Source organism: Chiloscyllium plagiosum, chromosome 5 (assembly GCF_004010195.1).
Source record: "Chiloscyllium plagiosum isolate BGI_BamShark_2017 chromosome 5, ASM401019v2, whole genome shotgun sequence".
Lineage (NCBI taxonomy): Eukaryota > Metazoa > Chordata > Chondrichthyes > Orectolobiformes > Hemiscylliidae > Chiloscyllium > Chiloscyllium plagiosum.
Genome location: NC_057714.1, coordinates 98,564,347 through 98,579,149, shown reverse-complemented (window position 1 = coordinate 98,579,149; position 14,803 = coordinate 98,564,347). Strand labels below are relative to the sequence as shown.

Sequence of the window (14,803 nt, the reverse complement as noted above, 5' to 3'; positions counted from 1 at the left end):
TGCTGCCTGCCCCTGCTCCTACCTCGTGCTGCCTGCCCCTGCTCCTACCTCGTGCTGCCTGCCCCTGCTCCTGCTCCTGCCCGGTGCTGCCTGCCTCGTGCTGCCTGCTCCTGCCCCATGCTGCCTGCCCCTGCCCCGTGCTGCCTGCCCCTGCCCCGTGCTGCCTACTCCTACCTCGTGCTGCCTGCCCCTGCTCCTACCTCGTGCTGCCTGCCCCTGCTCCTGCCTCGTGCTGCCTGCCCCTGCCTCGTGCTGCCTGCTCCTGCCTCCTGCTCTCCCTCCTCCGCACTGGCTCAACCCCCTTTAGCTTAATCTGCTTACCTTACCTGAGGTGCAAGCCTGTGCAGTGTGAAGGTAAGCAGATTAAACTAAGGAAAACCAGTAGTGAAAGAAAGAAAAGTAAAAGCGGATGGAGCAGGTGAGCTCCGAGCAGGAGTCCACACAGTGCACTTTGACTCGGCCGCTGCCTTGAGCATATTCCAGTAACAGGTCAGGCAGCATCGGGTAAAAACCCTTCCTGATGAAGGGCTTATGCCCGAAACTTCGAGTCTCCTGCTCCTCGGATGCTGTCTGACCTGCTGTGCTTTTCCAGTACCACTCTCTTGACCATATTCCACTAACAGTGTAGAGGATTTGTGCCCCTAGCCAAGCTGTTCCAATATATGTACAACTCAGGCATTTGCTTCACAACTTGTAAAATTGCCCAACTAAGTCCTATACACAAAAAGCAGGACAATTCCAACCTGGCCAATGACTGCTCCATCAGTCCATTCTTGAACATCAGTAAACTGATGGAAGGTGTCATCAACAGTGCTACCAACAGCACTTACTCAGCACCAACCTGCTCAGTGACGCCCAGTTTGGGTTCTACCAGGGTCACTCGGCTCCTGATCTCATTACAGCCTTGCTTCAAACATGGACCAAAAAAGCTGAATTCCAGAGGTTAGGTGAGAGTGATAGGCTTTGATGTCAAGGCTGTGTTTGACCAATTGTGGTGTCAATGAGTCCAAGCAAACTACAGTCAATGGGAATCAGGGGGATAATTCTCTGCTGGTTGGAGTCATACCTGACAGAAAGAAAGATGGTCATGATTGTTGGAGGTCAGTCAGCTCAGGTCCAGGACACCTCAACAGTGATTCCTCAGGGTGGTGTGCTAGGTCCAACCACTTCACCTGCTTCATCCATGATCTTCCTCCATTGTAAGGTCAGAAGTCAGATATCGAAGCACTCAATACCCAAATGCAGCAAGGCCTGCAGGAGGGGTCACTTGATCCGAAGCATTAAGTCTGCTTTCTCTTCACGGATGCTGCCAGACCTGCTGAGCTGTTCCAGAAATTACAGGTTTTGTTTCTGCATAATATCCAGGCTCAGGCTGAGACGTGAGTCAAGATTAGAGTGGTGCTGAAAAAGCACAACAGGTCAGGCAGCATCCAAGGAGCAGGAAAAATTGACGTTGCGGCCAAAAGCAGGAAGGGCTGAGAGGTGGCAAGTAGTATTTGCGCCAGGATGAGTGATATTCACTGACGATCACTAACAAGAGAGAACCTAACTATTGTCCCTTTACATTCAATGGCATTACCATCGCTGAATGCCCCTTACAAACAAGACGACGCAAATGTAAAATGAATGGAGGAATTAAAGAGATAAATCACAAAATGCTTGGCATCTGAGCAGTAGTTAAAACATAAAATTCCCAGCCTCAAAAATTTGTTAAAGGCACATCGCAAAACATTTTTCAGAAGCTGATCAGATAATGATTTCAAAGTTAGGAATGTTTACAGGTATGAGGACTGAACAGAAAAACTGGATCTTGACAAGGTCTATTATGGTGAAAAACAGTCATTTAGATGTAATGGGCTGTTAGATACATGTTCATTTGTAATTTTTTTGTACTTCCAACAACGTTTATTGCATCTTCCTGTACTGCAATGAGATGAGAAGCGTGCTGCAAAATTCTCTGGACACAGTGGTCCAGTACCCAAGCATTCAGGCCACTTCTGTGCCTCCAAACTCCTCAGGAGCTACGGTGTCTATCACTGAAGGCAGTATCAGTTGACATCGTCACCGCGCATACGCAGGAGATAGGAAATCTGCAGAGTTGAACAGCTTTTTAAAATGTGTCTGTGCTTGTACTTGAAGATGGTGTATCTTTGCTGGTAGATTTGAAACATTAACACTTTTGTTCCTTCCTTAACTTGTTGCATGCAACATATTGCAAACCTCTCTAAACAGTCCATAACCATAGTAAACTCAAGTAAATGGCCCATTTATGATCAATCAATCCAGCTGACAAAAGTGGGCGCACCATGGAATTGTTTGCCTCATTAAAATGTGGCTTGACATTGAAAATGTTGTGAATTATAGCTCTAAGCAATACCTTGTTCTTTCAGTTCTAATTCAAAGGTAACCTTAAATAAATTTTCTTTTTAATAGGCATTTAGTTTAATTTTGATGAATATAAATTTTATTAGATGATGCTGTAAAATTAATTCCACAAAATTATTTTTTTCACAAAGCTACATTCAAGGAAATTTTCTTGAGATTTGTACATGAGGATAGAGATTCCATCAATTTAAACTCGATTTGTATTCATGGAAGCATGTCTGCCAACTTGCCCATCTCCTTACTTGTATATCAGTGTTCAAATACTGATTCTAAAAGAGACCTATGCAACATCAATGAACATGTCACTCACAAAATTCCAAAGAATCATCTCTTGCTCCCTGTAGCTTCATAATCACTTTAAGGCCAAAGATTTCAGAACAGGTTGCAAAGTGACCTCCATATTTCAGACAGTGAGCGAATTTACACTGAAAACCGTAGGTAAGCAATAAAAAACCCTTATGTTTGCAACAGACAGAAAAGAGAGCACCTGTCAAATTTTAAAGACCCGTCATTAATTTTTTTTCAAACATATATTTTGAAAAATGCAAATGTCTCAGAATGTGGCAGAAAAGAGAACTGTCTTCCTTCAGTGTCCAAGAAGGTTGGAGCGCCAGTGGAAGGCTTGTGTGTGTCCTTCGGATTGACTTACTGCCTAAAATACATAGCCAATTTTGACAGAAAGGATCACTGCTCCTGGGTTTTATCAATCTTATTTTAAAATCAAATACCATGAATGGCATTTCAATTTAATACTAAAGTGCAGAATCTGCAGGAAACCAATTTCCAGTTAATGGTTTTAATGCCACACTGAGAACTTAAAATAGATTGCAACACAGTAGTGTCTGAAATCCCAGCATGTACTGCTGAAAACGAACTGTCATTACTATGTCTGCACATGCACATTATATCATTTCAAACAGAATATGCTTTTGCTTCTGGATTTGAAAATGCTTTTGCAAATGGCACTAACATGATAAGCCTGCTCTTTTGAAACTACATCACAGCCTTCTTATAGTCAATTATATCAAGATAAATTATATGATCCATCATCACAACTCAAATAATAAAAATAATTACATTTTAGAACAATGTAAACACAATCCAATTTTTCTAGTAATTAACATTTTTTCCATAAGGAAGTGGTTTATGGTATGTTGACTATAGGAAGGAAGATGAAATTTACTCAAGGTAAATGAAATTCAATGTCAGCGCACCAAACTCAAAAGCTTAATTTTTTCCTTATTTTATGAGTTGCCCAGGCCACTGTTGATCTCCCTAAAAGCCAAACTATATTACCAAGAGATTAAAAACCTGAATGACTGCAGTCGTCGGCCATTTTGTTGTTCCATAATGTTCAATGGCATGAAGTCAGAAATAGCAGCAGATATTCACATTGTTCAACAATCAACCTGATGCTTTTTATTCCCCAGTCACTATGCCCTATTGTTCACTTGTTGCTTTGGCCAAAGATAAATTTCATCCACAAGAATAAGGAGCAGCAGCAAGCCATTTGCTCTGCCATTGATAAAAATCCAGTTGAGGGCTCATCCCCACTTTCCCGCCTGCCACCCACCACCATTCAAACTTATTTGGACACTTTAATAATCTGTAGTATGGAATCTACTTGAAAACTCCAAAAAAGTAAGAACAGCCCAAAATTAAAGATTAAGTCCTACATAAGTCAACATTTTCTTTACGCAGAGGGCATGGAATGCCCTACCTGCTAATGTAGTCAACTCAGTCACATTAGGGAGATTTAAACAATCCTTAGATAAGCACATGGATGATTTTGAGATAGTGTAGGGGGACGAGCTGAGAATAATTCACAGGTTGGCGCAACATCGAGGGCTGAAGGGCCTGTTCTGCGCTGTTCGATGTTTTATAAACATAGTACTATCAGGTTTAACTCTATCAAATGATTCAGGTCAAATCATTAACAAATTCAAAGCTTTGAAATTAAAACAACATTAAATGATAAAATGCATGTGCACTGGTGTACAAAACTGTCCAGACTCTACTCACCCGAGAGTTCAGTAATGTGAATAGCACGTGGTCAGGAGTAGTTTGTGCACGCCACTGAAGAACTTCAGCAAGAAACATAAACTGAAACAAAAACATAACCATTATGAGCTTAAAGAGTGCAATTCTGATAGTGTAGAAAATGACTTCATTTTGAAGTTTAAAATCTTACATGATTTATTGTACAAATAAGTGAAAATTCTTTACCAGGATATACATTAAAGCCTTGGGCACTGTTGCTCACCCTGCCCTCACTGTTGCTCACCCTGCCCTCACTGTTGCTCACTCTGCTCTCACTGTAATTTTACCATCAGTGGGGGGGCATCAAGTGGATTACCTTTCTATGGGTCAATGAGACCCTTTAACAGAATCACAGAACTGTCACAGAATTGAAGGAGACCATTTAGCCCATTGTATCTGCACCAATTCTTCAAACAACCATCATCACCTCGTGTTAATTTCCTACCTTTTCATACACTCTCCCACACTACTGCTATCCAAATAATCACCCACGTACTTTTCAATGCCTTAATTAAATTTGCCTCCAGAGCACTTCCAGGCAGTGCATTCCACACCCTACTAGAGTCATAGAGATGTACAGCATGGAAACAGACTCTTCTGTCCAACCCGTCCATGCCAACCTGTTATCCCAACCCAATCTAGTCCCACCTGTCAGCACCTGGTCTATATCTCTCCAAACCCTTCCTATTCATATACCCATCCAAATGTGTTTTAAATGTTTCAATTGTACCAGCCTCCACAACTTCCTCTGGCAGCTCATTCCATACACGTACCACCCTCTGCATGAAAGAGTTGCCCCTTAGGTCTCTTTTGTATCTTTCCCCTCTCACCCTAAACCTATGCCCGCTAGTTCTGGACTCCCCCACTCCACCCTAATTACTTGCTACACGATCAGGTTATTTTTCTTTCATCACCCTTACTTCGCTTGCACATCACTTTGAATGTATGCCTTCTCGGTCTTGTTCCTTTCAATGGCAGAAGCAGCATCTTTCTATCTACTCTATTCAGCCCACTCATGATCTTGAAAACCTTTGTCAGATCTCATCTTAGCCTTCTTCTCTCCAAGGTGAGCCAATCCCAACTTCTTCAACTTAACCTCATAACTTCTCATTCCTGGAAGCATTCTTGTAAATCGCTTTTGCACTCTCACCAATGCATTCATATGTTTCCTATAATGTGGCACCCAGAACTGTACACAATACTCCTGTTGAGGCAGCATCCAAGGAGCTTCGAAATCGACGTTTCGGGCAAAAGCCCTTCATCAGGAATAAAGGCAGTGAGCCTGGAGCGTGGAGAGATAAGCTAGAGGAGAGTGGGGGTGAGGAGAAAGTAGCATAGAGTTGCAGTGGGAGAGGGACTCCCTGAGATTCTTGTAGAGAGAGGAGGAAAACTTCTTCAAGGCAGGCATCCTTGCAAGAGGATTCGCAGTAAGGTTAAAATCAACGAGGTAAAAACAATGCCCCAAAACGTCGATTTCGAAGCTCCTGGGATGCTGCCTGAACTGCTGTGCTCTTCCAGCACCACTAATCCAGAATCTGGTCTCCAGCATCTGCAGTCATTGTTTTTACCACAATACACCTGTTGAGGTCTAACAAGTGTCTTATATGAGTTCAACGTCACCTCTCTTGTATTCCATGCCCTTATTAACATAGCAGAGGACAGTCTGTGCTTTATTAACTGCTCTTTCCACCTGTCCTAACCTTCAGTCATCTGTGCACACATCCACCCAGGTCCCTCTGCTCCTGAACCTGTTTAGAATTGTACCCCCTTAACTAGCTCCTTGAGATTAAGTAGGCAATCAATATCCATTTAAGACTCCCAGGATTTAAACAGTGATAAGACAGATGGACACCAAGCACAGGCCTCAACATGTTTAGTGCGGGGTTTGAAAATTGTTTATTCTGAACTCATTACCACTTGGCTGAAAATCGTTAAATCCAGCCCTAAATTTCTAAGCTCAATCAAAGCAACCTCACTGGGGCAACACGGTAGCTCAGTGGTTAGCACTGCTGCCTCACAGCACCAGGGTCCCAGGTTCGATTCCAGCCTCGGGCGACTGTCTGTGTGGAGTTTGCACATTCTTCCAGTGTCTGTATGGGTTTCCTCCGGGTGCTCCGGTTTCCTCCCACAGTCCAAAAGATGTGCAGGTCAGGTGAATTGGCCATGCTAAATTGCCCGTAGTGTTAGGTGCATTAGTCAGAGGGAAATGTGTCTGGGTGGATTACTCTTTGGAGGGTCGGTGTGGACTGGTTGGGCTAAAGAACCTGACTCCACACTGTAGGGAATCTAATCTAATCACAACTGCAGAAACTGAAAATCTCTGGCACATCTATTTTTGATGAATTTGAGTTTAATAAATAGATTCTAATCCTGAAACCAGAAAGATACAATTTAATGAAGAATAGACATCTGCACTCCAGAACTGTCTTTAACCAGTAAGGTACAGGGAAAGAAAGAATCAAGTTTAGAAATTTCTTCTTCAGCTTGTTCAGTGTTTGAACTGAGCAAACCGAACTTCCTAAAACCAAAGAGTAAAACAGAGTGAAGGAGACGGAGAAAATGCAAACAAATGTCATGAGTGCAAAGGAACAACTCCTCATTTAGTAGATTGAGACAGTGATCTCTTCAGCCCTGTCTTTAAGTCGCATATTCCGCTCCATCTCCCAAACCTTTCCATATGTCCAGTGGCTTCCCTTGCTCTAGCCAAGTAACTACATTTGTGCCATTAATGGTCACAATAGATTTCAATACTCATTTGATTTGTGTGGCCTTTTCATCAATGTTCACAAGATCTCAAAGCACAAAGAAAAAGAAAAAAAAGAAGTTTGATTCTTATTTTAAGAAGTAATGAATGAATTATCATACCTGGCAGAGATAATTTTCAGAATAAGTCAAATTTAATTAGAAAGGAATGATTTCCAAATTCAATCAGGATTTTTGTTGATACCCTGCATTAATCACAAAAGTGACATCTTCATATCAGAGCCAATCATCTGGAGGCTTAACGCTTAGTCCAAATGTCGAGAGTGTGGTCTTGTAAAAGCACAGTAGGTCAGGCAGCATTCAAGGAGCAGGAGAAACAATGTTTCGGGCATAAGCCCTTCCTGATGCCAATTCTCCTGCTCCTCCAATGCTGCCTGACCGATTGTGCTTTTTCAATACTACACTCTCGACTCTGATCTCCAGCATCTGCAGTCCTCGCTTTCTTTAGCCCAAATGCCTGGATGAAGCATTGGAGACATCTAATAATGATCTCAAGTATGGGGTCAAGGGATGGTCATTCCAACATCATATCAAGGGCTGGATGAAGGGATCAGTAAGGTTTTGACTCAAAAACTACCAAGCGGGGAGCCCAGAAATGTTCATGACATGTGCTGGAATCCCTTGACTAACTGCCTATCCCATGAGAAATGTGCTGCAAATGTCCCCACAGCCTCTTTGTTCGGAAACTGGAATTTGTTGAAACAGTTTTACAGTATTCCCAGTTGAAAGGTCTCACTTTCACCTGGCTGAATTTCTGGTCTTTGCTTCAGATTAAGATCACAGAAGGACCCTGTCAGAACAGCTGCAGATCTTTCAGCTCCAGATTTGTTTTAAGCATGTATTAATGTCAAAATGTCTGTAATTTGTTCAAGTTCCATCTTATCTACTGGATTTCAGGCGTAGTGGCAGGGCTCAGCCCATGGCTACCAAGTGGGTGCTGACGCTGTGTTAGCTGGACCCAGGGCCAAACGTGCCGATGAACTGGCTGTTGGTGGAATGGCCATGCCTACTGAAGATGGCGTCCGGCCCTCCTGAAAGCTCAGCAGGCCGATAGCTCAGCAGCTCCACCAGGAGTGGTGGCCATTTGTGGGGCTGCACCTAATGCATGAAGGTGCAGAAATGGACAATGTAGCTCCTCCCAACCATGTCAAAGTAGTCTGGGAGTGCCAGGCCTAGTCAGTCAGGCCCCTGAAAGACAGGGAAGGGTGCCAGGTTACACAATACATTTGCCACTGGGCAAAGTGAGGACTGCAGATGATGGAGATTAGAGTCGAGAGTGTGGTGCTGGAAAAGCACAGCAGGTGAGGCAGCATCCGAGGAGCAGGGAGAGGCGACATTTCAGGCAAAAGCCCTTCAGCCACTGATGTGGATGTTGTCACCAGGGCTTCACTTGTACACAGAAGTGTGCCTAAAGAGAAGCTCTCCTGCTATCAGAATGCATTAAAAGATGGCCTGCATTTATCTGACAATCTCACCAAAACTGGTACACCAATTCCCCACCCTGATCACCACCACATTAAATGGCTCAATTAACATCTGTGAAGGAGTCGAAAAGTGTGGCATTAGAAAAGCACAGCAGGTCAGGCAGTATCCAAGGAGCAAGAGAATCAACGTTTCTGGCATGTGCCCTTTGTCAGGAGGACAGACCATCAGCATCAGTCCATGCCGGTGGGAAAATACCAGGCACATCACCTCTCACCTTATCATGGACTTTTACAGGTCAGACCAGTCCCTAGACTACCTCCAGGGGCTCTGGTAAAAAATCAGCCCACTGAACCTTTAAGTCATAGATTGCCGCAGGCTAGTCTGTTCAAAGTGTGCTGGAGCTCAATAATACTCACCTTTCTACCTTGGTCATTGTCTTCAATTTGTCCTAAATCCCTTCCACTCGCTTGGGCAATCCTCTTTCCTGATACCAAATTTCCAACCATAACAGAAGCAGGGCCGATCTCTGTTGAGAGCAGGAAATTCCACAAAGTAATTTTCAGTAAATCATAACTGTCAGTAAGACAACCAGTTTATAAACTACTCTCTTTGATTCTGACATTAATCTTCTAAGTTAGCTTACTTTTTTTAACTGGTTGATTTGATGTACAGACACATTAAAAAGACACAGCTTTGAAATCGCTCATTTAGAGTCATACAGCACAGAAACAGACCCTTCAGTCCAACTAGTCCATGTTGAACGTAATCCCAAACTAAACTAGTCCCACTTGCCTGCTCCTGGTCTATATCCCGATTCATGTATCTATCCAAATGTCTTTTAAACGTTGTAATTGTACCCACATCCATTACATTCTCAAGAAGTTTATTCCACATGCAAACCACCCTCTGTGTAAAAAGTTGCCTCTTATGAATTTTTTAAATCTCTCTCCTTTCACCGTAAAAATGTGCCCCCTAGTCTTGAAATCCCCCATCCTGCGGAAAAGACAATTACTTTAACATGCTTTCTCAACGTTATCATATAATTTCAAACTCAAAAAGTAAACAAATTGAAAGAAAGAAGATTATCTCCAATGACTTTTACAGCATTATTATTCTTTGATATTCCTTGAATTTAGTTATTCAGCTATTTACACACCATATAGTTCAACATTGGGTCTCTGTAAGAGAAAACCCTTACCTGGCTGTTTCTGCCTTGGCTTGGGCAGATTTGTTACACAAGTGTGCGGACACATTAGCACATTGCATGGGTGGAGGGAACCTTCTAAGAAGCACTGTTTGGTTTCTGAGAGGTGTATGCCTCCAAGAGGAGTTTTTGGAAGAGTATTAGCGGGTACGAGAGCCAAACAGTAAACCCCTACTTGATGAATACCATCAATGGCCTTTAAAAAAAGATTGTTTGAAAGGTCAAATATATATCTGCTCACACAACTATCATGCACATAATCATATATCCATTGCTATGTTAATTTTTTTTCAGAGACAGATATGTTCATCTATTTATAATAAAAATCAACATTAACACACATTGAATGAATTCGGCACATAAAATGATGAAGAAAATGCATGTGACATACAATTGTATTTTCATACAAAATCATTATTAAAATTGTCCCTATCTTGGTTTGTTTGTACATTAGCATTTCACACATGCTTTAAAAAGTCCATTAGACTAAAAATACATACATGGTTTTTAGATCAATAGTTCCAAAACTCCTAACTTCTATAAATTATGGAATTAAAAACACATGGCAAATTTCAAGATCCTAATCATAGTGGCAAGAGTATTAAGGGGTGTATTTGGTGATTGGCACGGATTGAGCACTGGCCAATTTTAACTATTATTTTTTCACTCACCCCGAATCTCCATCCCCAAACAGAAGTAATATTTATGAAAACAAAGATAGCGCCATACTGTTGGTGAAGTCTTTATCAGTACAAATCCAAGGAGAAATATCAAAAAAAATTCCCAGCGCTTTACAGTGGGAAAGTTTTGCCAGCCTGTTTTCAAAGAATTCTACTCTGTACATGATCTAATAGATGAGCAAGACTGCATAAAATAATAATGTGTAAAGAGATTACAAGCTTCTGTGAAAGCACAAATCTACCTTCAATTTTCTCCTCTTCCCTCTACTTATCTAAAGGCAATAATTCAATTTCCCAGAAAATTCTATGAGCACCAACAATAGCTGAATTACTTTGCCTAAATGGGCAATATTGAATCATGCATTAGGGAGTGTCATTGGGTAATTCATTAATAGGTGCCATAAGAGACAATCCCAATTCTGTCTTCAGCCAATGTTCTACCTTCATAGGTTCTCCAAAGATTGTTAGACGTGATAATAAACTTTATACTATACGCACAATGTCCAACTAATAACGGCTCTCAATTGAAAGTCAAAATCTCAGTGACCTTTTTTCCACATTTTAATCAAGTGCACTTCCGCTGATCATTCATCTTTACCTGAAGGACTCTACTCATCCACTGAAAGCTATCTTCCTCAGTAGAATCTGGTCTCTGCTCAGCAATGATTACGATCCTCTCATCATGCAAAACATTTATAGAAAACACAGCTATTCTGTTAACAGACAGAGATCAGAATCAAAACAAACTATAAGCTTGAAAATAAAAATCACAGTAGTGTTACTTTACAACTACAAAATTACTGAACTTCAGAACAAGCTTCCATTCATTTTAGCTTTCAGCCCTTTCATTTATTGCAATAACATACTAATTTTTCAAGGTTAACACACCTTGGTTGATTAAAGTTGAATTAAATTTGTACGATATAATATACAGATTTGACAATTCTCATCCTTGGCCTTAATACAAATTATCCTTTTTAATTGTGCTAACTATCAAATTAATTAATAATTACTGAGAATTATCACTGACTGTTTACCTGAGCTCCCTGCTATATTTCTTCATCCGTTTAATCATTGATGAATGAACCCTTACACAGTTGATAACATAAGCTTGTTTAATGCCAAAATATTCCATGAGTGCAAGGTACGGCCATTTTCTGAATCATGGATCTGTCATGCATTAAAGCTCAAATGTACAATTCAAATAAAATGTTATTAGTTTAGCTTTATCGTTCACGATTTTGTTCTTTCACAATGGCGTGAAAGCAATATTTTGATCAGATGTGTGTAGCAGACAACACAGAGAATAACAAATGCCTAAGAGTGAGCGTTAAGCACAGTTAGTCTGATCAAAGAGAGTGAACAGAACCATGAGAATGAAGCATAAAATTGGCATGTAATGAATTCCACACTAAGAGTTTAACAATGGTGAGAAACACTTAGCAATCGAAATAACATATCCTTGGCATCCCTTCCAATTACAAAAGGTCAACAGTACCAAATCAATGCCTATTTTAAAGGAGTATGTTTGTTACAAATGAGCAAATCTGCCATGCCACTGCTGATAGGTATTATGGCTCATCTACCCCAATACTGAACACCAAACCTTTCAGGGCAACTCTTCAAATACTCCTCCCATGAAAGTATAAGTAACTTTATCCACAGGTAAATATGACAGAGCTAAATTTCTAAATTCAAGCTACAGGCCAATGACCATCTTTCTTTCTATGGATGTTTTGCACCCGTAATAAAGCGCCTGCTTTGAAATGATGAATGTCAGATTTTAAAAATAGGAAAATGGTTGATTGAGCATAAGCCTTGGCAACGAATAATTGAAAACTGTTAGTACTATTAACTTTGGAGTTTCTGGCATTTTTTGCAAGCCAATTGCAGACACAAACCTTCCTCTGTAGACAAACTTCATTGGTTCCACTGCAAGTGCTGTTGCCACAATGTCATCTGCATTGTGCCGCCTCCCACTGACCACCATCAGGCCATCCATTTTTCCCACAACAAAGACCATTCCGCCAGGGCCAACAAAACCCAAGAGTCCAGTTCTGACAAATGGATATTCACTGATAGGGGCTCCTGAGCTCATCATTGGGAACATCTTAAGACAGAGTTAAAGTGGGGAAAAAATAAAGTCGAAATTACTTACAAAGTTAATGTCTAAAACTATAAAGAACTTTATACAATGAAACATCTCTCTTTAATAAGAACTACTTATCATTAGTTACAAAGAAGAACGGTCAGTGACAGTTGAAACAGGTCCATTTATTGATAAAAACTGTGATATTATTGCAAACCTCAGTCAATTTGTTTAACATTTGAGTGGACTCTCTCCAGTCAATGACTGTGCAAATTGCAGGTTAGGGATAGTTGTCAAGAGGTGCTTGACACCTTTTACACCATGTACACAAGACAACCCACTTGGGAATGTCCTGTTGAGATATTTTCTCTTTTTCACAAGGAAATTACTTAATAACCTCCCCTTGCAAACAAGGGCCTCAATTGTTCACTTGATGCATCTATGACTTCAAAGTTGATTTCCCCCAAAACTAAGAGATGTTGCAAATTGTTTGCAGCCTATGAGAACTAGCACAGATGTGTTGTGACTTCCTTGTGAAGCAAAGGCACTGACATCCAACAAGGGTCAGTTCCTGAGATGATTGCTACATGATTTGCAAGGTATCTGCTTCTCTAAGCCATTAAGAACTTGGCTTTCATGTACAAGTCTAGGAATACCCTGTAATCTCCAAAGTAATTCCAACCAGGGGGCTGTTGGGTGCTGCAATGAGATTTAAAGCCAGAAGCAAGGTGCTTACAAGAAAAATAACTTGGAGATTCACGAGTATCCTTTAGGGAAGGAAACTGCCAGCATTACCTGGTCTGGCCTGTACGTGACTCTGGGCTCACAGCAATGTGGTTGACTCTTAACTGCCCTCTGGGCAATTAGGGATGGGCAATAAATACTGGCTTGGCCAGTGACACCCTCATCCCATGAATAAATAAAGAAAAAAAATGCAAGGAATGAAATGGAAACTGAGGCAAAATGAAATAGCTGCAAAAGTGGCTGTCAACCTTTCTTTTTCCATTCATTCACTTCATTGTTCTCGTGAGTTTTGAGAAGATTTGTAGCTCAGATTGAGGTTCTGGATGTAGGTTTGCTCACTGAGCTGGAAGGTTCGTTTTCAGACGTTTCATCACCCTACTAGATAACATTTTCAGTGAGCCTCCAGACTGGTTCAGAGGTTCACTAAAGATGTTATGTAGTAATGGTGACGAAATGTCTGAAAATGAACTTTACAGCTCAGTGAGCAAACCTATATCCAGAACTTCATTGTTCATTCTGAATTGCTCTCAAGAAAGTAGTAACTAAAATGAAAAGGGACACAGCAAGATGCCAAAAAATAGTATCCTGAAAGTAATAATGGAGTTTCTGTTCATTGGCTCTGCTTTTCAAGTAATATTTTTCAAAAATGGGCCAAACCAGTGCAAAGTAATTTTTATCTCAAATTGTATTCAGTGTAGATCATGTTCCAGGACTTGTGATGCTTGTTTAAAGTGATGACTTGCTAGAACGTGGTCTCCTTCCACTGCGTCAACTAAACCTCCAAATCAAATAAACCAATATTGCAAGCTTCTACTGTTTTTGTTATGGTTTTTTCAGGAGGCTCCAAGAATCAAGCTTTCTTGTGATGGAAAGACATTGATAGGAGAAAGTGAGGTCTGCAGATGCTGGAGATCAAAGTTGAAACTTTATTGCTGGAACAGCACAGCAGGTCAGGCAGCATCCAGGGAACAGGAGATTCGACGTTTCGGGCACAGGCCCTTCTTCAGGAATGAGCAGAGAGTGTTCAGCAGGAGAAGATAAAAGGTAGGGAGGAGGGACTTGGAGGAGGGGCGTTGGAAATGTGATAGGTGGAAAGAGGTCAAGGTGAGGGTGATAGGTCGGAGTAGGATGGAGGCGGAGAGGTCAAGAAGAAGACTGCAGGTCAGGAAGGCGGTGCCGGGCTGGAGGGATCCGGCTGGCAGACGACCTGCCCTCCCCCTGTCTGTATTCCATTGCAGACGCTCTGCCCTCCCACTGTCTGTATCCCATTACCGACGATCTGCCCTCCCCTGTCTGTATCTCATTGCAGACGATCTGACCCTCCCCCTGTCTGTATCCCATTGCAGACGCTCTGTCTCCATTTGACATCTTATTGAATGACTATCCTGGTGCATGAGCAAACTGAGCTCCATCTCCTTCATCCGGTTCATTAGAATAGATTGCAATTTGTTGATGATCTCATACAGATCCCTG

General features: G+C 41.5%; 1 protein-coding gene across 1 annotated transcript in view; it reads right to left on the bottom strand.

Annotated features, from left to right (window-relative positions):
• LOC122550323 (disco-interacting protein 2 homolog C-like) overlaps window positions 1-14,803 on the bottom strand; it is a 560,369-nt gene that overhangs the window by 63,288 nt on the left and 482,278 nt on the right. Inside the window, exons 22-26 of the mRNA XM_043691048.1 lie at window positions 12,399-12,607; window positions 11,096-11,210; window positions 9,812-10,013; window positions 9,030-9,139; window positions 4,408-4,488 (exon numbers count right to left, since the gene is read on the bottom strand). Of these exons, the coding sequence (XP_043546983.1) occupies window positions 4,408-4,488; window positions 9,030-9,139; window positions 9,812-10,013; window positions 11,096-11,210; window positions 12,399-12,607 (717 nt within the window). The remainder of the gene's footprint in view (window positions 1-4,407; window positions 4,489-9,029; window positions 9,140-9,811; window positions 10,014-11,095; window positions 11,211-12,398; window positions 12,608-14,803) is intronic.